The 26266-nt window shown below is 39.5% G+C and overlaps 1 protein-coding gene across 1 annotated transcript; it reads right to left on the bottom strand.

Moving 5' to 3' along the window:
* Positions 1-189: 189 nt before the first annotated feature.
* Positions 190-25981, bottom strand: antxr1d (ANTXR cell adhesion molecule 1d). The gene is made up of 18 exons (XM_079249230.1): positions 25656-25981; positions 22136-22207; positions 21979-22050; positions 21631-21712; positions 20101-20131; positions 19953-20026; positions 19578-19646; positions 19418-19498; positions 19216-19276; positions 15578-15676; positions 15268-15337; positions 6246-6324; positions 5898-5993; positions 5762-5800; positions 5484-5582; positions 5222-5386; positions 5030-5110; positions 190-1739 (listed from the first exon to the last, which is right to left on the bottom strand). The coding sequence occupies exons 1-18, from the start codon at positions 25808-25810 to the stop codon at positions 1434-1436; spliced, it is 1731 nt and encodes a 576-aa protein (XP_079105356.1). The 5' UTR covers positions 25811-25981; the 3' UTR covers positions 190-1433.
* Between the last annotated feature and the right edge of the window lie 285 nt (positions 25982-26266).

Below are 26266 nucleotides of genomic sequence, written 5' to 3'. Positions count from 1 at the left end.
TGGGATCTGTGGACCCTCTGGTATGCTTTAACAGACTTAATTATTTAGTCAATATCAGTGCACAGACACAGAGGACACAAAAAACCCATTTAATTGAAGATTGTTCATTTGCCCATCCAAAATAGTAAATTAAAATGACATGCAAAGAAATAAAAACTTTAATCACTGATGTCTTCTTAACAAGTCCAAACTCTTAAAACAGGATAAGGAGAAGTTGGAAACTTTCTGCTCTGACAAATTAAAAGGGAAAAATCCTTTGTTAGATTCATTTTGACACTATCAGTTCCATTTACTACATACACTTCCTTATTACAAAGTGATTAAAACGCTGTAAGATTAATCATATGTGCATAATATTTAGCAATATTTTTTAGGGGTCCTGACAGCAGTGGCAGTGTAATTACTTTAAGTAGAGAACAGTGCTAAAAAATCAAGACATTACATCATCAAATACTGCATCCTGTAATGTCCAATTAACTAATAACTGTCCCAAAGGCCCCGTGGCGCTGACTGTTAGCTGGCTGATTTATAAGATGAGTGCCAAGTTTTCCACCTGGAATACAGAAATATGGTATAATCTTGTATAGCAGACAGCAGATAGAAAAAAAAAAAACTTTTATTGAAGACAAACATCAAGTTATTGATGAAGAAATAATGCAAATGATTATTTCAGTCAGTAAATGCAGTATACAGAAAAACCCTGAAGATACAAATGTTCAATCTTTTTTTCTAGCGTGTTCATAAGCTCACAAATAGAAAAGATGCTTTTGTAGAAAGTGTCCTGATATCCTGATGCCATTTAGCCTCAATCCCTTTCTCGAATCTTTACAATCCCACAAATCTACCCAATACTAAACAAAGAGGGCCTATGTAACAATAAATAAAGCACTGATAAACTGTCCTGCAGTTGCAAAATAGGCAAACTTTAAAATTACACTATCTACGTTGCAGAAAATGTTTCTTTGGCTGAAAACAAAATTACATAAGCACTGTAGCTGATCTGCATTTCAACAACAAAACTGACATTCCTATTATCATTCACAACATGCTGCGTACACGTTTTAATTCCATTTTTCACACACAAACTGCCACCAGCTAACTTCCAACACCACTAAAGTCCCTTTGGTTGAATTTCCCGAGGGAATTGCACTTGCTCTCGCCACCTACCTTGGCATGGCATCTTACACGGTACATAAAGGGCCTAATCAAGTAAATACATTGTGATATTTTTCTCCATAAAGCCTATGTGTTTCATGCAAGAATGTTGGGAATCTCAGTAGCTGATTTTGAAACCAGATAGCATTTTTTGCTGCCCTGCAACACGACAATTTCTTGGCCTAGAAGGTTTTCTTTTTGTCTTGAGTCTTTGGAGTGAAAGGAGGACACGTTTAATGTGGAACTAGTTGACATATCAGTTGTTTATGGCATCCTCACTACAGCCTGGGTGGAGGTCGGGATGGCGGGGGTCCTGGGGGCCCAGGGGGTGCACGAGTTGGGGGTGGACCTGGAGGGGCTCGGACCATGGGAGGAGGCGCGCGGGAAGGAGGTGTGGTGATGGAGGGTGGTGCAATCCGGGGCCCTCTTGATGGAGGCTTTGTACGGGGGACAGAGTTGGTGACCAGAGGTCGCTCTTCAGCTGGTGGATGAGGTGGAGGTGAGGGAGGGTGAGATGTGTAAGTGGCCTGGCGATTTGGGGTGGACTCTCCATCTCTGACTCGCTGAAAACTAATACAGCGACCCTACAAGAAAGAGAGAGAGAAAAGGGTCTTATCACAAGTGCAGAATATTGATTAAAATGAAATAATGAAAGCCAAAAATGCTTATGTAAGTCTTTGCCCATCTTCCCAAGACAAATGTGTGTTTGAAGTCTAAGAGAGCAAACAGAGCTGCTTCTGTCTTCTGTCCACACCTGCACCACAATAACTACAATTAAAGCAAAACGGACTCTAACAAAGTTACCACACAGCTTTAGCTGTCATCAGCTTTCTCAGCTTCCCCTCTGATACAGAATGAAAAGTACTTTATGATTATTATGTGCACAACTTTAAAGACGGTAAAGAAAAATATCTAAATATTGCTACAATAGTTAGCAGAAACCCTTCAGCTTTTAGCATGATTTATGTTAAGTCTAGAAAAATGGAACACTTCTGAGATGCTGTCATCGATTGTTTTTTTATATCTATTCTCTGCAGCATGCAAACACACACACACACACACACACACACACACACACACACACACACACACACACACACACACACACTCTTGTCTTGCTAAGTCAGTATGTAAAAGTTGGAGAGTAGGCCTATGTGTTGCAGACCCATGGTGGTCTGATTATGACACCTTATTAAACAGAGAGGCCCTAAAGTCACACAGGGGCCATTAAGAGGACCCCAGCAGCAGTAGCTTTGTGACTGAAGGGGCCATTGTGTATTTGTGTGTGTTTATGAGGGGTGTGTTATTGATTGAGGGCAACCCAGCTTAGGGGGTGACTGCTCTGCTGTTGTTGCTGGGCCACAGTGAAAAGGCCAGTTTGTGAGCAGCAGAGCAGCAGCACAACACCAGAAAGAGCATATGGACACAATGAGAACACAAGCTCATGAATATGAGTGTGTTTGTCTGTGTGTGTGACTGTAAGCATGCCTCCAACAGAGCATATGGCCTGAAAGAAACCTCATGAATAACAGGAACATAGTGAGAAAAAATAAAGGTTAGAAGGCTGACTGTTGAACAACAAAAAACATAAGTTTCATGAATGTGTGAATCAGTCCTAGAGGGGATAATGTGTAAATAAATTTAATGCGTGAGGGTTCAGTAATGTGTAACTTGTGTTGGTCAGTTTTCTTGTGTCCCCCTTGGCTCAAATATCTGTCACTGCTTCATTTCCCCTTGTGGTGGTTGTTTACTACAAAGCCATAGCTCCTTCTCAAGAGAAAAACAAAACCCTAAAACCCTCCCAGCATCCCTCCTCACTCCAGTCCTCTGTCAAGTCTCTGTTTCTCCTTCAAATGCAAAAGACAGCCCTTTCCTCAAAACCACACGCAAGTGAGACTGTGGCTGTCCAAAAGTATCTTATGCATACGTGGATTTGTCACCCTTATGTTCATGAAAAAGGGAGAAAGAGGAGAGGGTGCAGACACATCAGACCTGACAGTGCTGCCTGTCATCTTGCATATCATTACAGCAAATCAAATATGTACACTTGCAAGAGTTAATGCGATTAAGCAGTTTAGACGCTGCCTCCAAAACTCTCCCATTTAGCAGTCTGAAGATGTCTATGTTTGGTGATCAAAAAGGTGAATTCCTCTTTGTTCCACTGTTCTGTGCTGGCAGTAAAAATTCAAAAGGCATTTTTCTGTCTATTTTCTTTAAACTGATTCCATAAGAGAACAGATAAGGGAAGAGAGACATAGGGCAGTCAAAGTGTGAGGATTAAGATTTTGGTGGCCACCCTCTGGTCTAGCCAATCTTGTGTGACGGAGCCATCAGTGGCAGCTCTGGAGACAAAAGAAGAGAATCTCGTCTGTCACAATATGGCTCGTGGCCTTTCAACTGCCCATCTGTTTTTGTGACACTCACTCAGGAGAGCAAACGCGCGTGTTACTGTGACACACATGTGCACATAGACTCAGTACAGAAAGACATTATGTGCAAATGGGGAGTGTGCCAGACAATGGTAAACCTCTAATGGCCATTTTCAGAAGCAGTGATGAGGGGAAAAGCAGGGAACAGCCTGCATAACAAGCTGTAATGAGAAGTCTGCCGCTAGCTGGTTGTCGCTATTCCATTTATTCATAATGCTTTTTTTAAACTGGCTGTATCGTCTGCCCCTGTAATCTAACTATCTTACTTTTGCAAAGAAATAGCATTGCTAGGAATTCATTCAGTGTTTAGATCTGAGCACGGCTTTTGTCAATAATGAGAAGTCACTGAGGTTTTTCATGTCTGATTTAGCAATGAGCACCAGTCCCAAACAACTATCTCCCTGGAAACAAAAGTTATTTTATTCTCCCCATTTTTTTCCATGTGAGAAGTAGTGGGTTTTTTTTTCTGAGTTAATGGTGCGTGAAGGGAGATGTGTGGGTCATCACTGAATGGCTCTGTGAACCACAGTCCCATAGAAAGTGACAAAGACTCCAGAAACTTCTGTTCTGACAGACACTGACTGTTCAGCTTGGGGGTGGCACAAAAAAAAGACAGAGCCACTGATAGAAACCCCTTTTATAGACTTCTGATACAGTACACACACACACACTGACACTATCACATAGTGAAGAAGAATCATGCTATTCTAAGCACGAATCAATAAGTTTTATGGCGTCGGCTACAGGAAGTGACAATAACACCATTGACAACGGAGCAGATGTTTCACCATGACAACCGGTATGATGATGAAAACATGTCTCTGGGGTTATGGGACGCTGTTCACAGGCTCAAGGTCAGAGAACAGAGATTCCTATCTGCTCTTTCTGTTTTAAAACACTTGGAGGGGACACAGTGATATCAAGTTTTTTTTGTAAATGAAACAAATGAACTTGCATGTAAATTACTGTATAACTCTGTATCAAATAATTTGACAAAAATCCACACTTGAACCTAGAAAATGAAGGTATAACCTGATGATTGGAAACTTGACAGAAGCCATGTCATTTCTGGAGTAACAGGGAAAGTACAGAGGAGAACAGTACGCCTTGTGTGTTAACAATTGAAGCTTTGATAAGGATAGCAGTATCAGTAGCTCTTTGACTCAATGTGAATGTAAGCATGTGTGGAGAAAATCAGAGCCCCACTGTACGCGTTGCTCACCAACACGTCCTTGTGCAGTGAAACTGACAGAGGGATGCAGATTCTTTGTTGTTCACAAAGGGAGACAGAAACCCTTCTGTATCATCTAACTTTATGTTTAAAGTCTTTTGAGAGGTTGTTCAAAGAGCAATCCTCCAGATTAAACTGAAGGGTTCTTGTTCTGGCATGTTGGATTTTAGCAATTATAAATTAAAGACAGTGTTTCTTAGACAAGCAGACTCACCTGGTCTCCAGGCTGTGGCCTCATCAGAGATACCTGGTCGTATCCTCTTCTGAACAGAGCCCACAGAGCGTCCAGCTTCCCCTGAAAGAACCCAGGGAGAAAAACGTTAAATGAAAATGAGAAATTTACAATAAGAGGAAAAGAAAAAATGAATCATGTTAAATTGGAAGAATATGTATATAAAATGCTAACCTTAATGGGTGAATACCACTTCTTTTGCTGTGGGGAGCGGCGGGGAGGTTTTCGAGGCTTGGGCTCATATGGTTCATATTCCTGCTCCGGCATCTTCACAATGGCATTTTTAGGTTTGTCCAACTTTGCACCTTCCTCGGTTGACCCTTTCTCTCCCCATCGCACCTATAATTAGAGTTAAAAAAAAAAAGATAAACTTCCAAATAAGCTGTTAACTTTTTACACTTTCTAAATATAGATAAAATAAGATAAAGGTTTGTACCTCCATACGTTTGATGCCTCCCACTCCTCTTCCTCCATAATAGGAAGCGTCCACTGTGGGCCACCTCTTCTTGGGCATCCCATCATCTTCATCTGAGTCCTTTGATTAAGATCTTTATCATCATGCAACTCTTAATCTTTAACATACTGCTGTTAATTACAGCTAATCATATAAATTGGCTTTGGAACTATGTAATGGTACATTAACACTGCAATCTTATGCAGATCCGTGATCTGAATAAAAAAAAAAAAATATTAGCCTTCATGTTGGTGACTTACTGGCTCTGGAGGTGGAGGTGGAGGAGGTTCTTTGATTACCTGGAGAAAAAAATAACAGGTATAATTTACAGCTGCCTCAAGCTATTTTTGGAATAATAAACAGATAATTAGATGTGATAATGAAGCTGAAACTTACCACAGTGCAGCAAAGAGGCCAGAACCACCACATCAGCAGTAGAGCCAGGAGCAGGAACACAACCAGCAATGATATTAGCACTATGGTGCCGTCGAACTGTACACAAGCACAGAATGAGAGAATAAATACTTTACTCATAACTAATGAAACAATCTCTGAAAAGAAGGGGTAAATAAAAAGATAAAGTACTCACAGCCTCCTCTGATGACAAACAACAGAGGAGAGAGTAAAGGAAGATAGAAGCAACAGGAGAGAAAAAATAAAGTTTGAAGAAAGTTTATTTAGAAAAGGAAGCATGCAAAAGAGAAACATTCACATATATGGTTGTTACAGTGGAGGTTCACTCACACATTCAGTAGTCGTGATGTGAACAGAGCTGGTGACATAGGAGAGACCCTCGTTCATGCTCACCTGCAGATAGATGACCCTGAAAAACACAAACCCCTTTTACCATCTCATGTGCACATACATAATACTTTAGAGAATCTGCAAGAATGAACACATTCATGGCTCGTGTAGATGCTTGCCAGTGGTGTCTTATGCAGGGCTCCATCTATTTTGCCCATACTTGCTCTCTTACAAGCACACAAATATGCTGACTCAAAGCAAAAGTGCACAAAGAGGGTCAAGGAGCTCTCCACCCACAGAAGGAATCTCTTCTGCCTGGATTAAACCCAGACCACTAATGTGGAACTTTAGAAGAATAAAATTACTTGTTATTCTCCAGAGTACTATGTAGATATAACGATATCAAGATAGCAAGGGCAGGGACAAGAGTTGGAAAAACAAATACATTTTTGGTTTGATGACATGATACCAATGTTGAAAGAACCAGTGCTATAAGTTATGCATAAAAGACCAAAAGAATATGAAGAAAGATAAGTTCTGCCAAATAAGCAGACTGTCAGGCTGTAGTTCTGGGCTTAGAAAAGAATGGAGAAAGGGTCCTTGTTATTTTTTAATGGTTTAGGGCAACAGAAGCGGGGAGAGGGGGTTTAGACTTGAGGGGGGAGCACTGAGAGGTCACGGCAGGGTAGTGGGAGGACATAGAAAAGGAAACAGAGGGTGGGGGATGGTACGAAGAAGGCATTTCCTGTTTTACATCCCTTCAGTGCTGTCTCTTCCCTCTGAGAACTCCTTCTCACTTCCTCTGTTTTCTGCTCGTTGGCCCATGCATCTGTAGCTGATCTCATAACTCATGCTGACACTGACTTGGGAGAAAGAAATTGGTGGTGCAGGTGCCACTAATCTTTTCTTTCTACTTATCCCTTCGACTTTCTGGCCCTCTTCCCCATCATATGGTCAGTCTTCCTTTCAGGCAGGCAGGAGACATGATGGTATCAGCTGACAGAGAGATCTCAACTACAATCAATCATCAATCTTCCCACTATATACATTTTTGCCCTCTGTGTGTGTGTGTGTGTGTGTGTGTGTGTGTGTGTGTGTGTGTGTGTGTGTGTGTGTGTGTGTGTGTGTGTGTGTGTGTGTGTGTGTGGTGGGGTGGAGGGGTGTCGAGGTGGTGGGCAAGCTGCATCCAGAAGGTTCCTAGTCAACATAAATTTGTTTGACAGCTGCAGAGACTTCATTATATGTGACAATGTGACTTGGGTGAAACAGGAGGTGAGTGAAGGTTTTCTTTGGGGTTTTGGGCAATGGTGGGGTGGTGGGATTTGGAGTCCAAATTTCATTTATAGACTGAAAAACTACACAAGAAGAATCCCACAAATGGCAGATGTGAGAGTGCAGCAGTTAATGATAATTATTCATAATCAATTAGAAAACTCACTGTCTCTAAAGGAAGCCTTTAGCTGAAGAGCAAAATCTGGATGTTAGGCTCAATAAGACTGTCATAGAACATGTGCAAATAACATGAACAAGTAGCAAGTCCTGCTGCCAAGACATTCAGTTCACCCACTGATCACAATGGTGGCCATGTCTAAATCAGCATCTTTAAATTGGAATTTTTAACAACATACAACATGTTTAGTCACATGACCAGCACTGTTTCATTCCCAGCTGATAAAGGGATGGCTACTTCAAACCACCCAAAGAAGAGCTTAGTAAATTATGTAAAAAAAAAAAAAAAATTTTGGTACATGTGATCTTTAGGGCATCTCTTGATTATATGTACATTTACAATTGCTTAAATTTGTTGTGTTTGCTGTATGAGTATGAATAGGTAAACATGTTAATGGTCACCATAGTGGCTGGTGGGATAACCCATTATATCTAGGTGCACCCCACTGGAGTGAAGCACAGATCGCTGGAAACTCAGAGCAAAAACGTGACTGGTGAAGCATATCCTCATATCCTCCTCCTCCTCTTCACCCCCCTGTCCTCAGCTGGGCTTGGACTGCAGCACGCGAGTCGCTTGGTTCATTCAACCAAGGACACAGATGAAGCCATAAAGCTCGTGGGTCAGAGACCACCACAGAACTTACAGACCTTCAGGACCACCATCCTGCAGTTTTTTTTATGTTTCCTACTGAAACAAACCTGACTGACATCAGTGGATCACTGACACCCATCTGTCCATCCATGATCCCATAGAACATCCCATAGAACTGTTCTATGGGATCCTTCTGGCATATTGCTAGAGTACCATTCCAAGAAGACATATGGACTGGTCCTGTGACACAAATGAGCTCGATGAAAGCATTTAAAATGCAATGTGGAGAAATCGATTTATTGAAATAATGGTGTCACTACATTCTGTTGACAACATTAAGAACCAAGTTTTCAAGGTTAGACCTACCCTCAGAGCTTAACATTTAATACAAAGACATGTCATATCCAAAATAGTTGTCAGCTAATGAAAGCATGAATTGATATTTTAGCCACCATAACAAATGCTAGCAATATATTAACCAAACCAATCTGTTTTGGCCTTTAGATCTGGAGTTTGGCCTTGTCCAGTAGGTAACATGTGTCGTATAGAGCCATTCGCAGGAAGCCACACATTCCCGGAGAATGGCTAAGGTCAAGGATAAAGCATTGTTCTTGGTCTTGGAGAGCAACGTCAAGTGCCTAAAGCTTGTACATTTCACCACAACCTTTTACTTCCCTTACACTCCTGGATGAAAATACAAACAGGAATTAGGAGGCTGTGGGACAATGGGGGGAAAACCATCTCTCTGATGTTCTCTTCAAACCAAAGAGCGAATTCATGAAGTTATTGAGATAAACCTCTTAACTTCAAACATCAGGAGGAAAGCTGCTGGAAGGACAACAAAACTGTCACTATAGCAACAAACAAGAAGAGGAACTATACTGATACAGTTGTCAAGTGATGAAATAAAGAGCACCATTCAGTTGACCATGTCCAACAAGCAAAATATATCCTGCAATCAGTATATGGGACGTGTAGACCTTAATGGCCAACAGGACTCGAGTTACAGTATCAGAGTCAGGAGCAAGAAGTGGTGGTGGCCCAAATTGTTATGGGACGGACCACTACTTTCCACACCTTCTCACTGGAAGTGGCACATTATCTTAAGCAAAGGTTTGGGGCAAAGCCATTGAACTATGAAAGGAGATCTCTAATGACTGCTTTGATTCATGATGTGGCAAGATATAATCAAGACTTCTACTGGCTGATTAACACAGATATATCACTTCCAGAGATATTGTTTTTCTTTCAACTGCACCACCTATGCTTGAGAAATGGAATTCATGGTTGCACATTGAATGATTCAAGAAAGATCATGGGAAGTTCAAAAAGAATTAAAAGAAGAAAAAGTGATGGATATTGAGGTCATCAAAGAGTGAGGAGGAGTAGCACAACAGATAAGGTACATTGAGTCATACAGCATAACCCAGCTAACTGTTCATAGAAGGTTTTACCAATCTTTCTATACAATTTTCACTTGAATCAACAAGACTACCACAATACAAACTACCTGAAAAACTGCCACTATCCTCCAAGTTTACAAAAAAACCCAGCTTTCAGAACATTACCTACTCATTATCACCCCATAGCTGATACCCTCAAGTTGGCCATAACAACATCACAGACTTCACCCAAGTAATTACCACCAAGTCACCAAAGCAAGAGTTAATAATCAACCATTCCAACCCAAGTTAGCCCATTATCATCAATCACCAAACAGTATAAACAGCAAACAGTTTTGAATGCCTTGGAGCGACATTGAAAACTAAACTCTGATCAGCACATCACAGAGAGCCAAAAACAGCCATCTGTAAACTCAGATGACTTTATTTTGCTCCACATTATCTTCTGTCAACGTATCAAAGTATCACCCAATACTGTTCCACCCTTTTTGTATAACACGCTCTGTGTTAAGAACCATACTAAACTGACACACATAACCAGCACCATTGAAAAGAATCATTGGTCTACTCGGCCCATACCCAACCCCACTGCAATCTCAGCAGCACAGGACTCTACACATCCCTACGGGAATAACTGGTCCCACTGAGGATATCAAAGTGAATATTGCACAAGAGTAGTATTTTGTATGTAGCAATAACGTAACACTGCAGCAAGTTGTATTTAAATAAAGAAATAAAGTTGAAATATTGTTCTCTTTACTTTTGTTAAAAAAGACCAAGTATTATTCCACCAGTCACAATTGTGACTGTTCATATAAAACACTTTTTCATCTATTTGTCAATATTACTACTTAAAAACAGATCTTGATTTGTTTAAAAGGCTACCAACAACACCTGATTTGGATATTTTCATATCTAGAAAAAAATGTGAAATTTAAACACACACAGAAGAAGAGTTACGAGTTTGTCATCATTATATGGTAAATAGTACTTTCCCGAAATATATTAATGCTCTGTAAAGTCTATATTTACACTATTAGTAAAACATATTTGCATACAAATGACTATCATTATCTTAAATATAACAAATGCTGGACAAATGTGGCCTACTGAATATTAGATCCCTCCCAAATAAGTCTTTATTGGTCAATGACTTGATAGGTGATCACCACATTGATTTATTCTGTCTTACGGAAACCTGGTTACAGCAAGAGGATTATGTTAGTATTAATGAAGCTACGCCAGCTAACTATTTAAACTTTCACATTCCTAGAACTACAGGCAGAGGAGGAGGTGTTGCAGCTATCTTTAAGTCAGAATTTTTAATTAATCCTAAGCACAAAACTAACTATAAATCCTTTGAATTCCTGACATTAAATTTATCTCATCCAAAATGGAATTCAGAGAAACCGCTCCTTTTAGCATTAGTGTATCGCCCACCTGGACCTTACTCCGAGTTTCTGACCGAATTCTCTGATCTCTTGTCTGAGTTAGTGCTGACTACTGATAAGGTCATTGTACTAGGTGATTTTAATATTCATGTTGACGATGAAAATGATAGTTTAAACATTTCCTTTAGCTCTATTCTAAACTCAATTGGGTTTTCACAAAATGTCAATGGAGCCACTCACTCTCATGGCCATACTCTTGATCTTGTTCTAACATATGGTATTGAGACTGATAAGCTCAAAGTATTTCCTCAAAACCCTGTCTTGTCCGATCACTTCTTATTAACCTTTGAATTCACTTTATTTGATTACTCACTGACCAAAAATAAATTCTACTATAGTAGACGTTTATCAGACAATAATATTACAAAATTTAAACAATCAATTGAATCAATTTTTTCACATCTACCATGTGTTAGCATGACTGAGAGTCCCCCTTTAAGCCTTACTCCTGCTCAGATTGATCAACATGCTGATACTATAACAGCTTCAATGCGTACAACCTTGGATAATGTTGCTCCCCTAAAGAAGAAGAAATTAGGTAAGATTATGAAGGCTCCCTGGTTTAATTCCCAGCTTCGAGCTCTAAAACAGGCATCAAGGCGTTTGGAAAACAGATGGCGTTCATCAGGACTAGAGGAGTCTCACTTAACCTGGAAAGAAAGTTTAATCGTATACAAAAAAGCCTTACGTACGGCAAGAACAGCTTATTATTCATCATTGATAGAGGAAAACAAAAACAACCCTCGGTTTCTTTTCAGCACTGTAGCTAGGCTTACTAGGAGCCGGAGCGCTGTGGAGCCATGTATTCCTTTCTCACTTAGCTGTGATGATTTCATGTATTTTTTCAGGAATAAAATTGACACTATTAGAGATCAAATTCACAATACTCTTCCTTCTACCTATAATGTTGAGCGTGTTGTGGTCTCCGAAGCATCCTTAGAACCAGGATCTGACTTGTGTCTAAATAGTTTCTGTCCTGTCCAACCCTCTGAATTAACTAAAATAATAGCTTCATCTAAACCATCCACCTGTATCTTAGACCCTCTCCCAATGAGCCTCTTTAAGGACATTTTCCCTTTAATTAATACAGCACTACTAAGTCTTATCAATATGTCTTTAGTGACAGGATATGTACCACAATCATTTAAAACTGCTGTAATCAAGCCTTTACTTAAAAAGCAATCTCTGGATCCAGAGGTGATAGCAAATTATAGACCTATATCTAACCTCCCGTTTATGTCCAAAATTCTGGAGAAAATAGTTTCAGCTCAGCTACATGCCCACCTGAGCAGAAATAATTTATGCGAGGAGTTTCAGTCAGGATTTAGAGCTCATCATAGCACTGAGACAGCATTGGTGAAAGTTACTTATGACCTTCTTATGGCCTCAGACAAAGGACTTGTGTCCGTACTTATCTTGCTTGATCTTAGTGCTGCATTTGATACAGTCGATCATAACATTCTGTTACAAAGACTAGAACAGGTGATTGGAATTACAGGTACAGCGTTAAGCTGGTTTAAATCATATTTATCTGATAGACTTCAGTTCGTTCATGTAAATGACAAGTCCTCCTCCCAAACTACAGTAAGTCATGGAGTTCCTCAAGGTTCTGTACTTGGACCAATACTCTTCCCGCTATATATGCTCCCTTTAGGCAAAATTATTAGACAGCATGGAATAAACTTTCATTGTTATGCAGATGATACTCAACTATACTTATCCTTTAAACCAGATGAAACAAATCAGCCCAATAGGCTACAAAATTGTCTCATAGACATAAAGACTTGGATGTCTAGAAATTTTCTCCTCTTAAACTCAGATAAGACTGAAGTAATTCTCGTTGGATCTGAAAAACTCAGAGCTAAATTTTCCGGTTTTGTAATGAACCTGGATGGCATTACTTTAGCTTCCAGTGCTACAGTGAGAAACCTTGGAGTAATATTTGACCCTGACCTGTCCTTTGGTCCACATATTAAGCAGGTTACTAAAACAGCCTTCTTTCATTTACGTAATATAGCCAAAATTAGGGACATTCTGTCTCAGAGTGATGCAGAAAAACTGGTTCACGCTTTTGTTACTTCGAGACTAGATTACTGTAACTCTCTATTACTGGGCTGTCCTAAATATGCCCTGAAAACCCTTCAGTTGATCCAGAATTCTGCAGCCAGAGTCCTGACCAGAACCAGCATGAGAGATCATATTTCTCCAGTTTTAGCCTCTCTTCATTGGCTGCCTGTTGAATATAGAATAGAATTTAAAATCCTTCTCCTTACATATAAAGCCCTCCACAACCAGGCACCACTATATATCAAAGACCTCATTGTTCCTTATATACCAAGCAGAGTACTTCGTTCGCAGACTGCAGGCTTACTTGTGGTTCCTAGAGTCTCAAAGAGCCGAGCAGGAGGCAGAGCCTTTGGTTATCAGGCCCCTCTCTTATGGAATAAGCTCCCAGTTAGTGTTAGGGAAGCAGACACCCTCCCCACCTTTAAGACTAGGCTGAAGACTTATCTTTTTGATAAGTCCTATAGCTAGGGATGGTTAGCATCCCTTAGTTATGCTGCTATAGGTTTAGACTGCTGAGGGACATTTCCTGATACACTGAGCTTCTTTCTTTTTCTCTTTATCTCTTTCTTTTACCCCCCCCCCCCCCCCCCCCCCCCCCCCCCCATAACAGTGTTGCATCATTAACATGTATGTCTCCTGTCTCAGCAGGTCTCCCTGGCCGGGAGTAGCAGTTCCTGTTGTCTGTTGTCTTTCTGTCCTCTTCCCCCCACACAGCAGAGGCAGATGGCTGCCTGTCCTGAGCCGGGTTCTGCCGGAGGTTTCCTTCCTGTTAAAAGGGAGTTTTTTCCTTCCCACTATTACCAGTGTGCTTGCTCAGGATGGGAGATTGAGTTGAACTCAACTCAATCTGTTGGTTTCCTTATATAGACTATTATGAATTGGCCTTCATTATGTTTTCCCCTCTGTCTGTAAAGCGTCTTGAGATGGCATTGCCGTGATTTGACGCTATATAAATAAAGTTGAATTGAATTGAATTGAATTGAACAAATGATCAACAGTAGAGAGTGTTGTTTTTATCAAATGTCCATCCTGCATGGCATCATCCTCGCCTCATTTCATCAGCCAGCTGTTGTCCTTCTCTCTGGACCCTTCAGCCATTCACAGCTGATTTCCTCTTCAGCAAAATTCAAAGTGACTCTGCTCTGATGGGTCCCTGCTTCATGGATGGATACCTCCTTCAGGCCACACTGCAGAGTGTAATGCACCCTATTCTACTGTGGTCTTGGGAGAAGCAGCTAAGAAAACCACAAAGTGACACTTCTTAGACATTAAATCATTGAAAAGAACTACATAACTGCTGGGCTATATAACGTAAGTGTTATTTTTGTGATGCAATGTGAATGAGATTTATTTTAGTGTGACAGGTTCCTAAATCTCTTGCTGCTACAGAGGAAAGTTTCCTCTAAACATTAATTCCCAATCAAAGCAGTACTTTTTACTGGTGGATAAGACAAGCTCAAATCATGGTGGAAATCTAAGTGACAGAAACAAGACAAATGATGACTGGGAGGTGTCTGAAGCTGCAGGCCTGAGTATATAATTATGCACAATACTGTGGGCAACAGGGGCGGGAAGGCTGCCGGGCTACACTCTACTCTGAGCTCCACCAAAAGCCAATGCCCAGTAGGAAAACTCTACGCTGGATCACTAGGAGCAAAGCTGGAAACCTCAAAGGAGAATTTATAATCCACTGCTGTCTCCACTCACACTTTCTTTGAGATTAAAAACATCACACACACACACACATACACACATATACACAGTTGCTTGGTCCTTATAAGCAGACTCTCATTAAGCCAATGTTTCTGGGCTCTTCTCCTGTTATCCCCTCGTGATTGGTGTCTGGCTTCGTTAGCTGTGACAAACATTGATTGATCACAGACATACAATGACTTTAGCTCTAATTTGTTCAAGGACAGTAGTCTTCTTGATGAAAACTTGGGTGCAGCTGGCAAATATCTGTGCTACAGCTGTATATGGACAATTTGGAGACTAGAGACAGAGCTAAGAAACAATGTGGTGTAAACACAAAGGGAAAGCCAAAAAACTGGGCAGCTTACCGTCCCACTTCCTCTACAACAGGAGCAGGACACAGCAGGTAGGTATCCTCAATTCCAGCTGGTCTTTCATCTGCACATGAAACACAAAAATCACACTTTCAAAATGGGAAGAAAAAACTCCACTTTCTTGTTGAAAGTAAAGGTCAAAATGTAATAGTTATTGAAGTCTTACAGATCTTCAGACTCAAATAATTAGTAATAATAAAAAGCTTTTCCATTGTTATTATTAGTTTTTACTTTAATATATTTCTTCTTTTAATCTCCTTAGTCCTGTCATGCTATAGTCCAGTTGTACATTTACAGAACTTACCCAGAGTGTTTGTTTCATTCAGTTTGAAGCTGCAGCGGACGTCATTGATATTTCTAGCATGGCGGAAACCATTGCCTCTAACAACCACCTGGAAACTCTCTATGAGACAAAAGCAAGCAGAGAGCAAGCAGCACCATCAGAAGCAATTACTAACATGTTCAGTCATGAGTTATAATACATGAAATTCTTCCTTAATTCCAATAAGATTTAGGAATTTAGGATTTAGGAAAATTTCCAATGTGCATTTACGGCAAGTGCTGACAGCATTTTTTTTTAAATCTCATGCATGCCTCATTACAGCTTGTTTATATCTGTGTGCTTGTGCATGTATGTGTGGAAAGGCCATAATATGCTCCAATGGTGCTAATGCTAAAAGTGCTGCTATTCACAAATATCCCAGACAGTGCAGTAGCCAGAAGGGGTGTGTGTGTGTGTTATGTGTGGGTGCCTTTGACCTTTACTTTCCCCCTGGCATTGTTAAAGTGCGCTGACAGAAGCTTGCCAGCATATGCCGGAGTGTCTATGTGGCTGCTACCCAGCATATGTTAAAGAGCGGGAAAGAAACACTTGCTTAAAAACATGCCTGCAAGGCTGACAGCAGCACACCACTTTCAAAGTAGGTCTGACCTTACCTATGGCACCATGGCATGACATTATCACATTTGGCTCCATGCAGAAGATGCTTTTACATTCTTATGCACTGCATTGTGTTGTTTTTCCCTCTAAGGAGTCTGTAAGCAATTATTCTCAGAACATGCAAAACATGGCTGCATATTAAGGTTTGCACAAGCATTATTCTAGCTAATATAAACAAACACTTGCAACACCTTTAACATTTAAAGCTGCAGCGTGAAGATCACTGAATAAAAACATTACAAGCAGTGAGTGTATATGTGACAGCATTTCTTTAAAGGTCAGACAAGCAGCAACAAAAGCCACAGACTTCAGAGAAGTAAGGGGAACCAGAGCTGAGAGGAGAAAACAAACACCAACACAGCTGTCTGTAGGAATGTTGGAGAGGGAAGAAATATATCTGCAGGCACTCCAGCTAGAAAAGTTGTATCGTTTAAGACATTTTAAGTTCCAACAAAGCAAGCCTAAGTAGGCTTTTTAGTAATTAATGTTGTTCATTCACATTATGATAGAGAAATAAATCATGCATAAAACTGCACGTGCTGAACTTGAATTTAAAAAATAGGATTCAGTCTGTCTTTAACTAAAAGAAACAAGTTGAGTTGCTAACACTCCGCAGCTGTGCTCACAGCTGACCTCATACTGTTAAGCTTCTTGCCGCGTGTGTGTGCATGTTCATTTACAGATGTTCAGTGACTTACAACCTGTCAGTAAGTCAGCACCTTGTCTTTGCCAGCTACAGCAGACTTAAATTCTACATGTGTTTAAACACACTATTAGGTGATTAAGCACACATTTCTTATTTGAATAGAATAGCATAGAATAGCATAGAATAGAATAGAATAGAATAGAGTAGAATAGAGTCATCACCCTTTCACCCAATGGACCATGACAACTGCAGTGACAAACACTCACAAAAATGAACTGAATATGGAAGATCTACCTATAATTATTAGAACTACAATATCTAACCACTGCATTTGTGAAAGTTGTAATTGGTTGTTTTCATGGATCAGTTAATGAAAAATTTAAAAGTGCATGTAATTTTGATTAAAAAACGTTATCATCAATCCATATTTATGATAATAATAATTATCATCATCATCATCATCATTAAATGCAGTCATATATGAAAAGTAAAACATCTTTGCCTAAAAGTCTCAGTCTGGTCATCAACTATAAATGCCAAAGCCTGATAGAGTAAAAGGTCAGTGTTGTCAGACGTATGGTGTGCTGGGACTGGTGGTCTCCTGCTGACTTTACATCTACACTTAAATGCTTGACATTGGCTAGTATGAATGTGTTTCTGTGTGTTGTACATGAATGTACATACACATAAACACATGTCTTGTATTTGTGTATGTCTGCAGAAAATGTAGTTGTCTGAATGGTGGGTCCTCAATCACATTAGTTTGAAAGGACAGTATAAAAGAGGGGGTGGGGGGGCAAAAGCAGAAGGGACAACAGGGAGAAAAGGGTCAGACGTTAATGAAAGCAGCAATCTCTCCTGTCATGTTAGATCTAAGGTCTAATTCTCACTGTACCCAATATGTGTGTGTGTGTTGGGAATCGGCGCTGTCATGTCCTATAGTGTAGTCTGACGTTCACTGTCCAGTCTGATGGCCTGTTTGCAGGCAGCTCGGTCTGGTCACTTCATATCAACGTGAGGGACATGTGTTCATGTGCTTGAAGACGTGAGTGTGCAAGCTGACTAAAGAGCATCTAAATGTGTTTGTATGTTGAAAATATGTTCGATATGCTATGTGCCGACATGCAGGCAAAGAGAAAAGCAGAGACTGTCACATTATATTTGCATTATGTAAGAATGTTTTTATAGGTAATGATAATAAAAGAATATGGCAGAAAATTGAAGTCAAACCACAGTCATTTTTCTACATGGTTTTATGATTCAGAATAAATTGATTCCTTGCTAGATGTTAATCCAAATGATTTTCTTCAGACTGAAAAGAAAAAACCACACACATATTTGTTCATACATACATGTATATATATATATATATATATATATATATATATATATATATATATATATATATATATATATATATATATATATATATATATATATATATATATATAAATATATATATAAAATGTATATAATGTATGTGTATATATAAGTATGCAAATACAATTAATTAGGCCGGAATCAAGGTTGTTTAAAGTGGGTCCCCCTTGGTTTCTTAGTTCACTGACCATTAGGAGATTCATCAATCGAATAATAAATGAGGCTGTTGGAGGATATTTGGGCATATGTCGAGTGATACACACCCATTTTCTGGCAAGAAACCAGAAACTGTAATTATCACTGGAGGACAATAATAATTTTCGCACAATTGCCTCCTCTTTTTTTTCTTCTAGGGCAAGATTTTCTTTTCTTTCCTTTCAGTCATCCCGACCTTCTTATTCCATAATAGATGCTAATGTCCATTAGTTGTCCTGGTACCAGGACATAAATGCACTCTCTTAAGTGAGTCTTAATAAGGTCATGTCAAAGCTCATCCATCCTGCTGGCTACCCATAAAGGCTTCTGTCTCAGCATCTCTCCTTCTGCTTGTTACATCTTTAAAGTACTGTCAGGAAGCAAAGGAGCCTGTCATGGATGAAGATGTGAGGTAGAGGATGGGAATTTAAAAAGTCTGAAAGACTATTTAGCATATACAATGTGGCAAACTAGGCCAAGGAAGCAGCCATGCTTAAGATTTATGGCTAATTCCTCTGACCAGCCCCCTCCCAACCCTGTCCTCTTTTTTTTTTTTTTTTTTTTTTTGTTTGCACACATGCTGTGCTGAAGTGGCTATGCTAATTTTCCCCCGGCCGTGGATGACAATACACTCTCTGTCACTCCATGGTCATGAGTGTCTATGCAATTACTCAACCTCATGTTTCAGTCCAAAGGCTTTTGATAACTAATACTGTCACACATCATGGCAGGCTGCTGTCCTAACAGCGAGGTTAAAACTTGTTCCCCTCACACCTCTTACCTCCTGCACATACGCTGGATGGCTCAGCGGAGAGTATCTCAATGCATGATTTCTTGATAATCTAAAAAAAGAAAGAAAGGAAGAAAAAAAAAAAGACAGAGCCAAGACATAATTCAGCGACGTAATGGTATTATGAGTATCTCAATCCGGGTATTTATGCGATGTACATGTGGTATTTTGTATGTCCATGTTTGCCCCTTACTGAGTCAATAATTCCCCTGAGGGCTTGGAAACCTCCCAGTACAGGAAACACATGGTCCATGTTGTCTGCAATAGTTGCAAGCTAGGAAAAAAAGACAGGAAAAATGTGCTTTTTTTTTTTTTTGCAATTCCAACACTTCACCTCTCTTTGTGGATCTTACCTGGGTCTGGTTAAATTCTTTGACCCCAACACAGTAAACAATGGCACCCAAAGACCTGGCCCTCTCTGCCTGCAAGACAGGAACAAAATAAAGCAGATTTAATATTTATTCTGTAAAGTCAAAAAAATACTTTATTGTTCCACAAGTATTACAACAGTTTAGACGACATTTGAACAAAATTATACGCCCTGCAAGAAAAGGACATTAGATGTGATGCGACATAAATCTTAATATTTATTTAATACTATTTAGGAACGTTATTTCTGTGAGGATGTTCTTAATAGGTCAGACTGAGAAAACTTTAACTGTATTCGTTATGCATTAACATTAACTATCATTTATTACTTTCAAACAAGGATGTCTAACACATGATACCTCTCGCCTTGCTGTGTCAAACTGCCCCTCATTCAGTTCTCCGTCAGTCAGGGCAATGATAACACTGGCAGTCCCTGCAGAGCACAAAACATTTAAGTTTTCGGAAACAATATTATGCAGCTTCACAACAAATAAAGATGGAGCTTACCATGGTTCTGTTGATATATCTGCATATTAGCCTGCAATGGCAAAAATAAAAATATTCCGTTCAGTCACTACGTCAGACAACACAAAAAGCAGTAAAGTCATTTTTTCCAATCTCAGATGTTTAAATATTTTTTAAATGATGTATATATATATATATATATATATATATATATATATATATATATAAAAGTATAATATATATTATTCACTGAGATGCAGCGAGTGTTGACTTTGTCCAGGAGCTCCAATAACAAAAGGTTTATTTATACAATACTGGTAGAAGCTGACATAGATTAACATCACTGAGCATCCTTTGTGATAACTTTTCATACATTGTTATCCCAGAAATGCCAACCCTGCAAATATCAATTTGCACTGTATAGCCTGGCAAAAGCCAGGAGGAATGGCCTTTGTTAATGTTGCCGTCTTTTTAATTTTCATACCTTTTGTCATTTTTTAGTTCTGTCTTGATTCCTCTTCTATTTTGTACAGGTGTTTCCCTTTGTGTATTCTGTCTGCTTTACTTTGTGTTCCTTCCCACTGATTGTAAATTGCCACCTGCTTCTCGTCTTGCTGTGCATACATATGCTCCAGGTCTCCTTTCTTCATAGCCAGTTCATTGTGTGTGTGTTAGTCGTTAGTTAGTCCAGTCAGTTCAATAGTCTGTGTGATTTGTTCTTTCATTCCTTGTGTTCCAGTTTTCATAGTTTGGTGTTTTGCTATTCTGATCCAAGTGTTTCTACTCATTTAGGGCTTTCTGTTTAATTAAATGATCTTTGGTCATCCATCCACGTTTGTCTCTGAGTCCTTCATTTGGGTCCTTCCACCTTATCTCCTGCATCCAACCCATATTCCAAACACAAGTCCCCCTTTGACCCATAACTTAGTAAGTATAATTATCTTTTTCTTGTAAAGATTGGGAACCAATGCTCCTTATTCTTTTAACAAAAAGAGAAAACTTACTGCTACAAAATGGATGGACACTTCCAAAAAACATAAAATCTAATTGGTTTACTGTCACGGTTTTGTTCCCATTACTTCATGACATCACCATGTAATATATTTGTTTATCTGACCAAATGTATTTGCACTTTGCTAACCGCTAGATGCCATGCCACAAATAGAAACTGAGTAGCTGTCTTATTTTACAACATCAGGAAATGAAATAGTGATCTAAAAAAAGTGACATAATTTTATGGTTTGACAAAAATATGTTTTGGCAAATTAAATTGTTTTAAATGCATACAATAAAAATATATACTTTAAAAAATAAATTAGATGGGATCCCTTTATTAGAAATTGCATGACTCCAGGCAACTTTACTTGCCAGCAATTTAGAGCATCTAGTTTATGTCTGTATTTGTAAGAAGCAGCAAGGCATTTCTGTGATCTGAGGCACTCCTCATAGTTATCTAAATGGTTCTGGATTCAGCTGCATAATTCAATTAATTCTCAGCAGAAGCTGTCCGGATTACTTTCTTGAAAGCTACTGAGGTGATTTATGTACGAGGTCCTAAAAACCCAGCCTTACCTTCTCTAGGCCCAAGTTCATAAATGTGTCTCCTCCAGGGATAACCTTGTCCAGAGCCCTTAAACCTTTGGTGATAGCCTCCCTGTAGGGTGAACAGAAAAAAAACATCCTGATAAAATAAACTGACAGGCAGACTTGCATTGGTAAATTATGTTTAGGCTGTAGTAGTCTTCAGTGTTATTTGTTAGCCAAATCCATATTTGTTGAACTAAATAAATAGCTTTGTGGATTCCCTAAAGCTGAACAGAATTAGATTAAAATATGATCTATCAGAATACTCTCCTCCAGGTTGTAAAGCCAGTCACAGCAAATAACTCAAATGTGCAGACAGAGATGTGTACTTATTACCTGTTCTCAGTCAGTTCCATGATGATATTTCCTTTCGTGGAGAACACTATGAAGGACATCCTCAGCATGGGGCTGCAAACAGAAGAGGTTTTACACTTTAACATTGGTGGGAAGCTCAAAAGAAGACATCCACAAAAACAATTATTTCTGCTGGTACCTAATAAACTTCTCTGCCAGCTGCTTCACAAAGATGTAAATCTCCTTCCAGTGATCCTTCACGCTTCCTGATCTGAAAAATAGCCCACACACAAGAGTTAAAGGAAAAGATCTTTTAAACAAAATTACAAATCCACATGTGATGAAAAGGTTTTAACTTTCTAATAAGGGCTAAAACAAATAGTGTAGATTTTATAGCCACAAAATGTGTTTCAGGGATGGTTCATCTCTTCTCTATCAAAGGAAATTCTTCTGGTCACTTAGTCACATTCCATTACTTTTGTACTGTGTCAGCTGTGAGCTGCTGGTTAGCCTGCTACATGCTGCTACGAACATGACAATCTCCTTAATGAAATCCAGTCCCATGGGGCTGCTAATGGGGGCTAATTGCTACTGGGCCAGAGGGTTGAGGTTAGACAGGGACAGATGTAGCAGTCTGCCTCTAGCAGGGACCATGTTAGCAAGCAGCTGGCCTGTGTGTACACTATGTGGTCGCGTGAGAGTGCAAGTGTGTGCATGTGGCTGTGAGGGTGAACAGATGGTCCCACTGTGCATGGTCAGCCCAACAGGTTGGGTATCCATAGGAGGAAAAAAGGCTGTGACATGAACAACAAAGAAACCCAGAAATAACACTTAGCAGGGGGGGAAATGTGTGACTGCATGAATGCCTACTGAAGGATGCAACATCCAACACCTTTAACACCAAACTTCACAAATGGCAGGGCTCAGCATGTGTGTTGCACGTCAACTGAAAGCTTGGGCTGGATTGATGGCTCCTTTGGATGTCTGTATAACTAGGCACTTCCTGTTCTGATTTTCCCTTGAAGTGAGTACATTATGAAACCATCCCGGGAAGCATCATAATCTCTATATCAAAATTTAGGGTGTTTATTCACACTAAACAAAAGCTCAATCTCAAAACTCTCAGAGCAGAACAAAAAAAAGTTTTGACATGTTTCCAAAACTAAAAAAAAAGACACTAAAATAAAATCCATGAATCTATTCTATTCATTGACAAGAGACAGAAGCATAATAATTAAATGTATAGAAAGCGTATATGCAATATGCAAGAGTGCCTACCATTGTTTATAAATATTAATCTGTGACACACAGAAAATTGGGTGGGTAATAAACATGAATGATGATTCAATCGTTTAAAAAATTCTATTCCCAGCATATTAAACTTTGTACAGTACATTGGTTTGTCAAAACAAATCTCTGCTCAGAACTTGGCCACAGCACACAACACCTATTATTCAAGTTATGGGAATCCAGATAGAGGGAAAAAAATGCTGCATGGTATTAGTGTAAGTCAGACACAAGGTTTAGTACGGAACTAATTATAATTTGTGTTTTCTGATACTTCTGGAGAAGAGCTTACACATTCTTCACTTAGCGAGCCTCACTGTGTAGCCAAAGCCAGACATGTGAGTAAGAAAAAATACTGATGACATAAGAGCTACTGGAGATGCTTAACAACATCCTTGGTGTATCATTTTGCTCTTCTCTTTGTCACAGAAACATTATATTAGGTCACTGGGTGGCATTTAAGATCTGTAAAACAGCCAACGAGACAGTGCTGTCCTGGGAAAAGATCAGCTGCTTCCTGAAGGTCTGTCGCTGCTTTAAGGTCCAAACAGTGAAACAAACAGAGGTGCACCAGAGGCTCGGCCATGTCATGTGTGATGTGCCACACACCCCAGGCACCTTCTAAACTTTTTGAAGCAAAGGGTAAAGACTGAAGAGTGACTGACAGATGTTGATGTGGACATCTGAAAGATCACTAAATGTGTTGGATCTAAAGTTAAATGTCATCCACCATGTTCACCTCGCAGCTCATGTGTGGTTCAAATGGAGCCACTCAACTTGTTTAGCGCTTGTTTAAATTATCACATCAACGTATTCACAGTCGTATGTGCAAACAGTGTTTAACTGCTTCACTTTGAAAGCATAACCAAAACAATAAGGCTCAGACATTATAATCTGTTATTCTTCTACAAAAATTGAGCAACAAATAAAACCATCAATTATAGTGTGTATGTATGTGACTCTGTCCCTGTGTTTTACTAACCTGACTTTGCAGGATTTGACACGCCACTATTCTTTGTCCATGTGCATAATCTTATTGTGCAGGTCAAGTAGAGACATAACAAATATGTTAAATACTGGGCTGACACCAATGAGACAGTTTTTTTTTTTTAAATCAAGAATTGGGGTGTCTAGGTTGGATAAGGCTATCTAAAAAAATGTAGCCATAACAAGAACTCAGATTTTAATCAGGTTAGGGGCTTTTCTTTGTTCATCACATGGATACCAACCCCCACTGATTTCTATCAACAAGAAAAAAAGAGAGAAAAAAGCAAAACAATGTAGAATCAGCATGTTTTTAAATTTGACCACATTGAAGAAGAATAAACATTGGCTTTTAAATCAGCCTTTTCTATTCTATTCCAGCAGCCACAGTTTCTAACTTAGGGCATGAGAGTGATGTGAGGAGTGTTTGTTACTAAATCACAACAAGCTTTTCATTTAAATAGTACAGCAGGTTTTATATATCCTTTTTTATTTCCTAAAAACTTGATTTCTATTAATTTCCATGTCAGTTAAGCTAGATGATACAAACTATTAAAAAACTTGATTATTCAAATGGTTTTCTTACAAGTATCTTATAACAGATCATGTTAATAAATAAATTACTAACCAATGATGTCATTCAATAAAAATAGGATTAGGAAAAATAAATCTGCCTTTTAGAAAGAAAAGATGTTTTTTCTTCCCTCAGCGTTTCTACTTATTGCTGGCTTCCCATGCTGAGATTTTAACTCTAGGAAACAATGCAACGCTGAATATAAAGAATGGAAATGGCTTCTAATAATTTGAAGTCTCAATAGGAAGAACTTTTAACACAAAGGAGGAAGAAGCGCTGGAGAGCAGTGCAGCGCCGCTGCAAGCACCTTTTGCAGCTGCTTCCTCCGGCGTCTACAGGCTGAAACTCTATCCATCCTGCTCGCCCTGCCCACATCCCGTGGGCAAAACTCAATCTGGTTGACTCACCATTTTAAACTGGGCGAATAGAAAAGACAAAATAAAAAAAGGGGGGAAAATCCCAGTATTTCGATGTTCTTCTTATTCTCTATATTCCCATTTCGACTATAGACAACCTGAATAGACCAGAAACAGACATATTGATGAAAGATTGTGGATGTGCTGGAGTCTATTTTAAGTAATCTAATTAGTACCGTTTGTGTTAGTATTAACACACACACACACACACACACACACACACACACACACACACACACACACACACACACACACACACACACACACACACACAATGATAAAGAAATAAATCTGACTTAAAACCCATTTTCAAACCTTGAAAACTGTTCTGTTCTAGTTTACTTTTAGCCACAACCACACGTCTAAGTGATGCGCTCAGCGTTCCCAAACTAATGGGTTGCATGGCGATGCGCAGCGACCAGAAAGTAACAATGCCATAAATAATATCGGAGACTCACTTGTCCAAAACAAAATAGAGGTCGAATGCGCCCTGACAGGACTTCTCCTCCTCCTCCTGTTGCTCTCCCTGCGGCTGCCCTTCCACCGACACACCGAGGAAGAAAATTCCAAGCAAAGCCAGGGCGAGGAACATGGGAGCTTGCGTGCACGCCATCTTTCCAGGTTACTGTTGACTACTTCAGCACTGCGGCCACTAAAGAAATTCACATTTCTCTCTCTCGTGTGTTTTTGTCAACGGACTATCGTTTGGCTGGTTGATATTCTGCACTTTTAGCGATGAGTGCAATCGGCCTGCAAGTCTTCTTGAGTTAAGCCGGGACTTCCAACACTTCTCCTTCTGTTGAGAGAAAGAAAGAGAGAGAGAGAGTGAGGGAGAGAAAGAGAGAGAGAGAGAGAGAGAGAGAGAGAGGGAAAAAGGCTTTGAAGCAAGGCAGGATGAAGGAGAGGAGCGAAGCCCGAAATGGGAATACACACCTTTTTTTTTTTTAATTTTTTTTATTTTTTTAGTTTTCCTAAAAAAGAAGAAAAGAAGAGCAAGACATCAAATCTATAGGGGGAGACTGGACAGAATAATCTGGATAGGAGTAAGAAAACTAGGGTGCCATCATCC

Source organism: Telmatherina bonti, assembly GCF_933228915.1.
Source record: "Telmatherina bonti genome assembly, chromosome: 11".
In the NCBI taxonomy this organism is placed as follows: domain Eukaryota; kingdom Metazoa; phylum Chordata; class Actinopteri; order Atheriniformes; family Telmatherinidae; genus Telmatherina; species Telmatherina bonti.
This window is presented reverse-complemented; position numbering and strand designations above follow the sequence as displayed.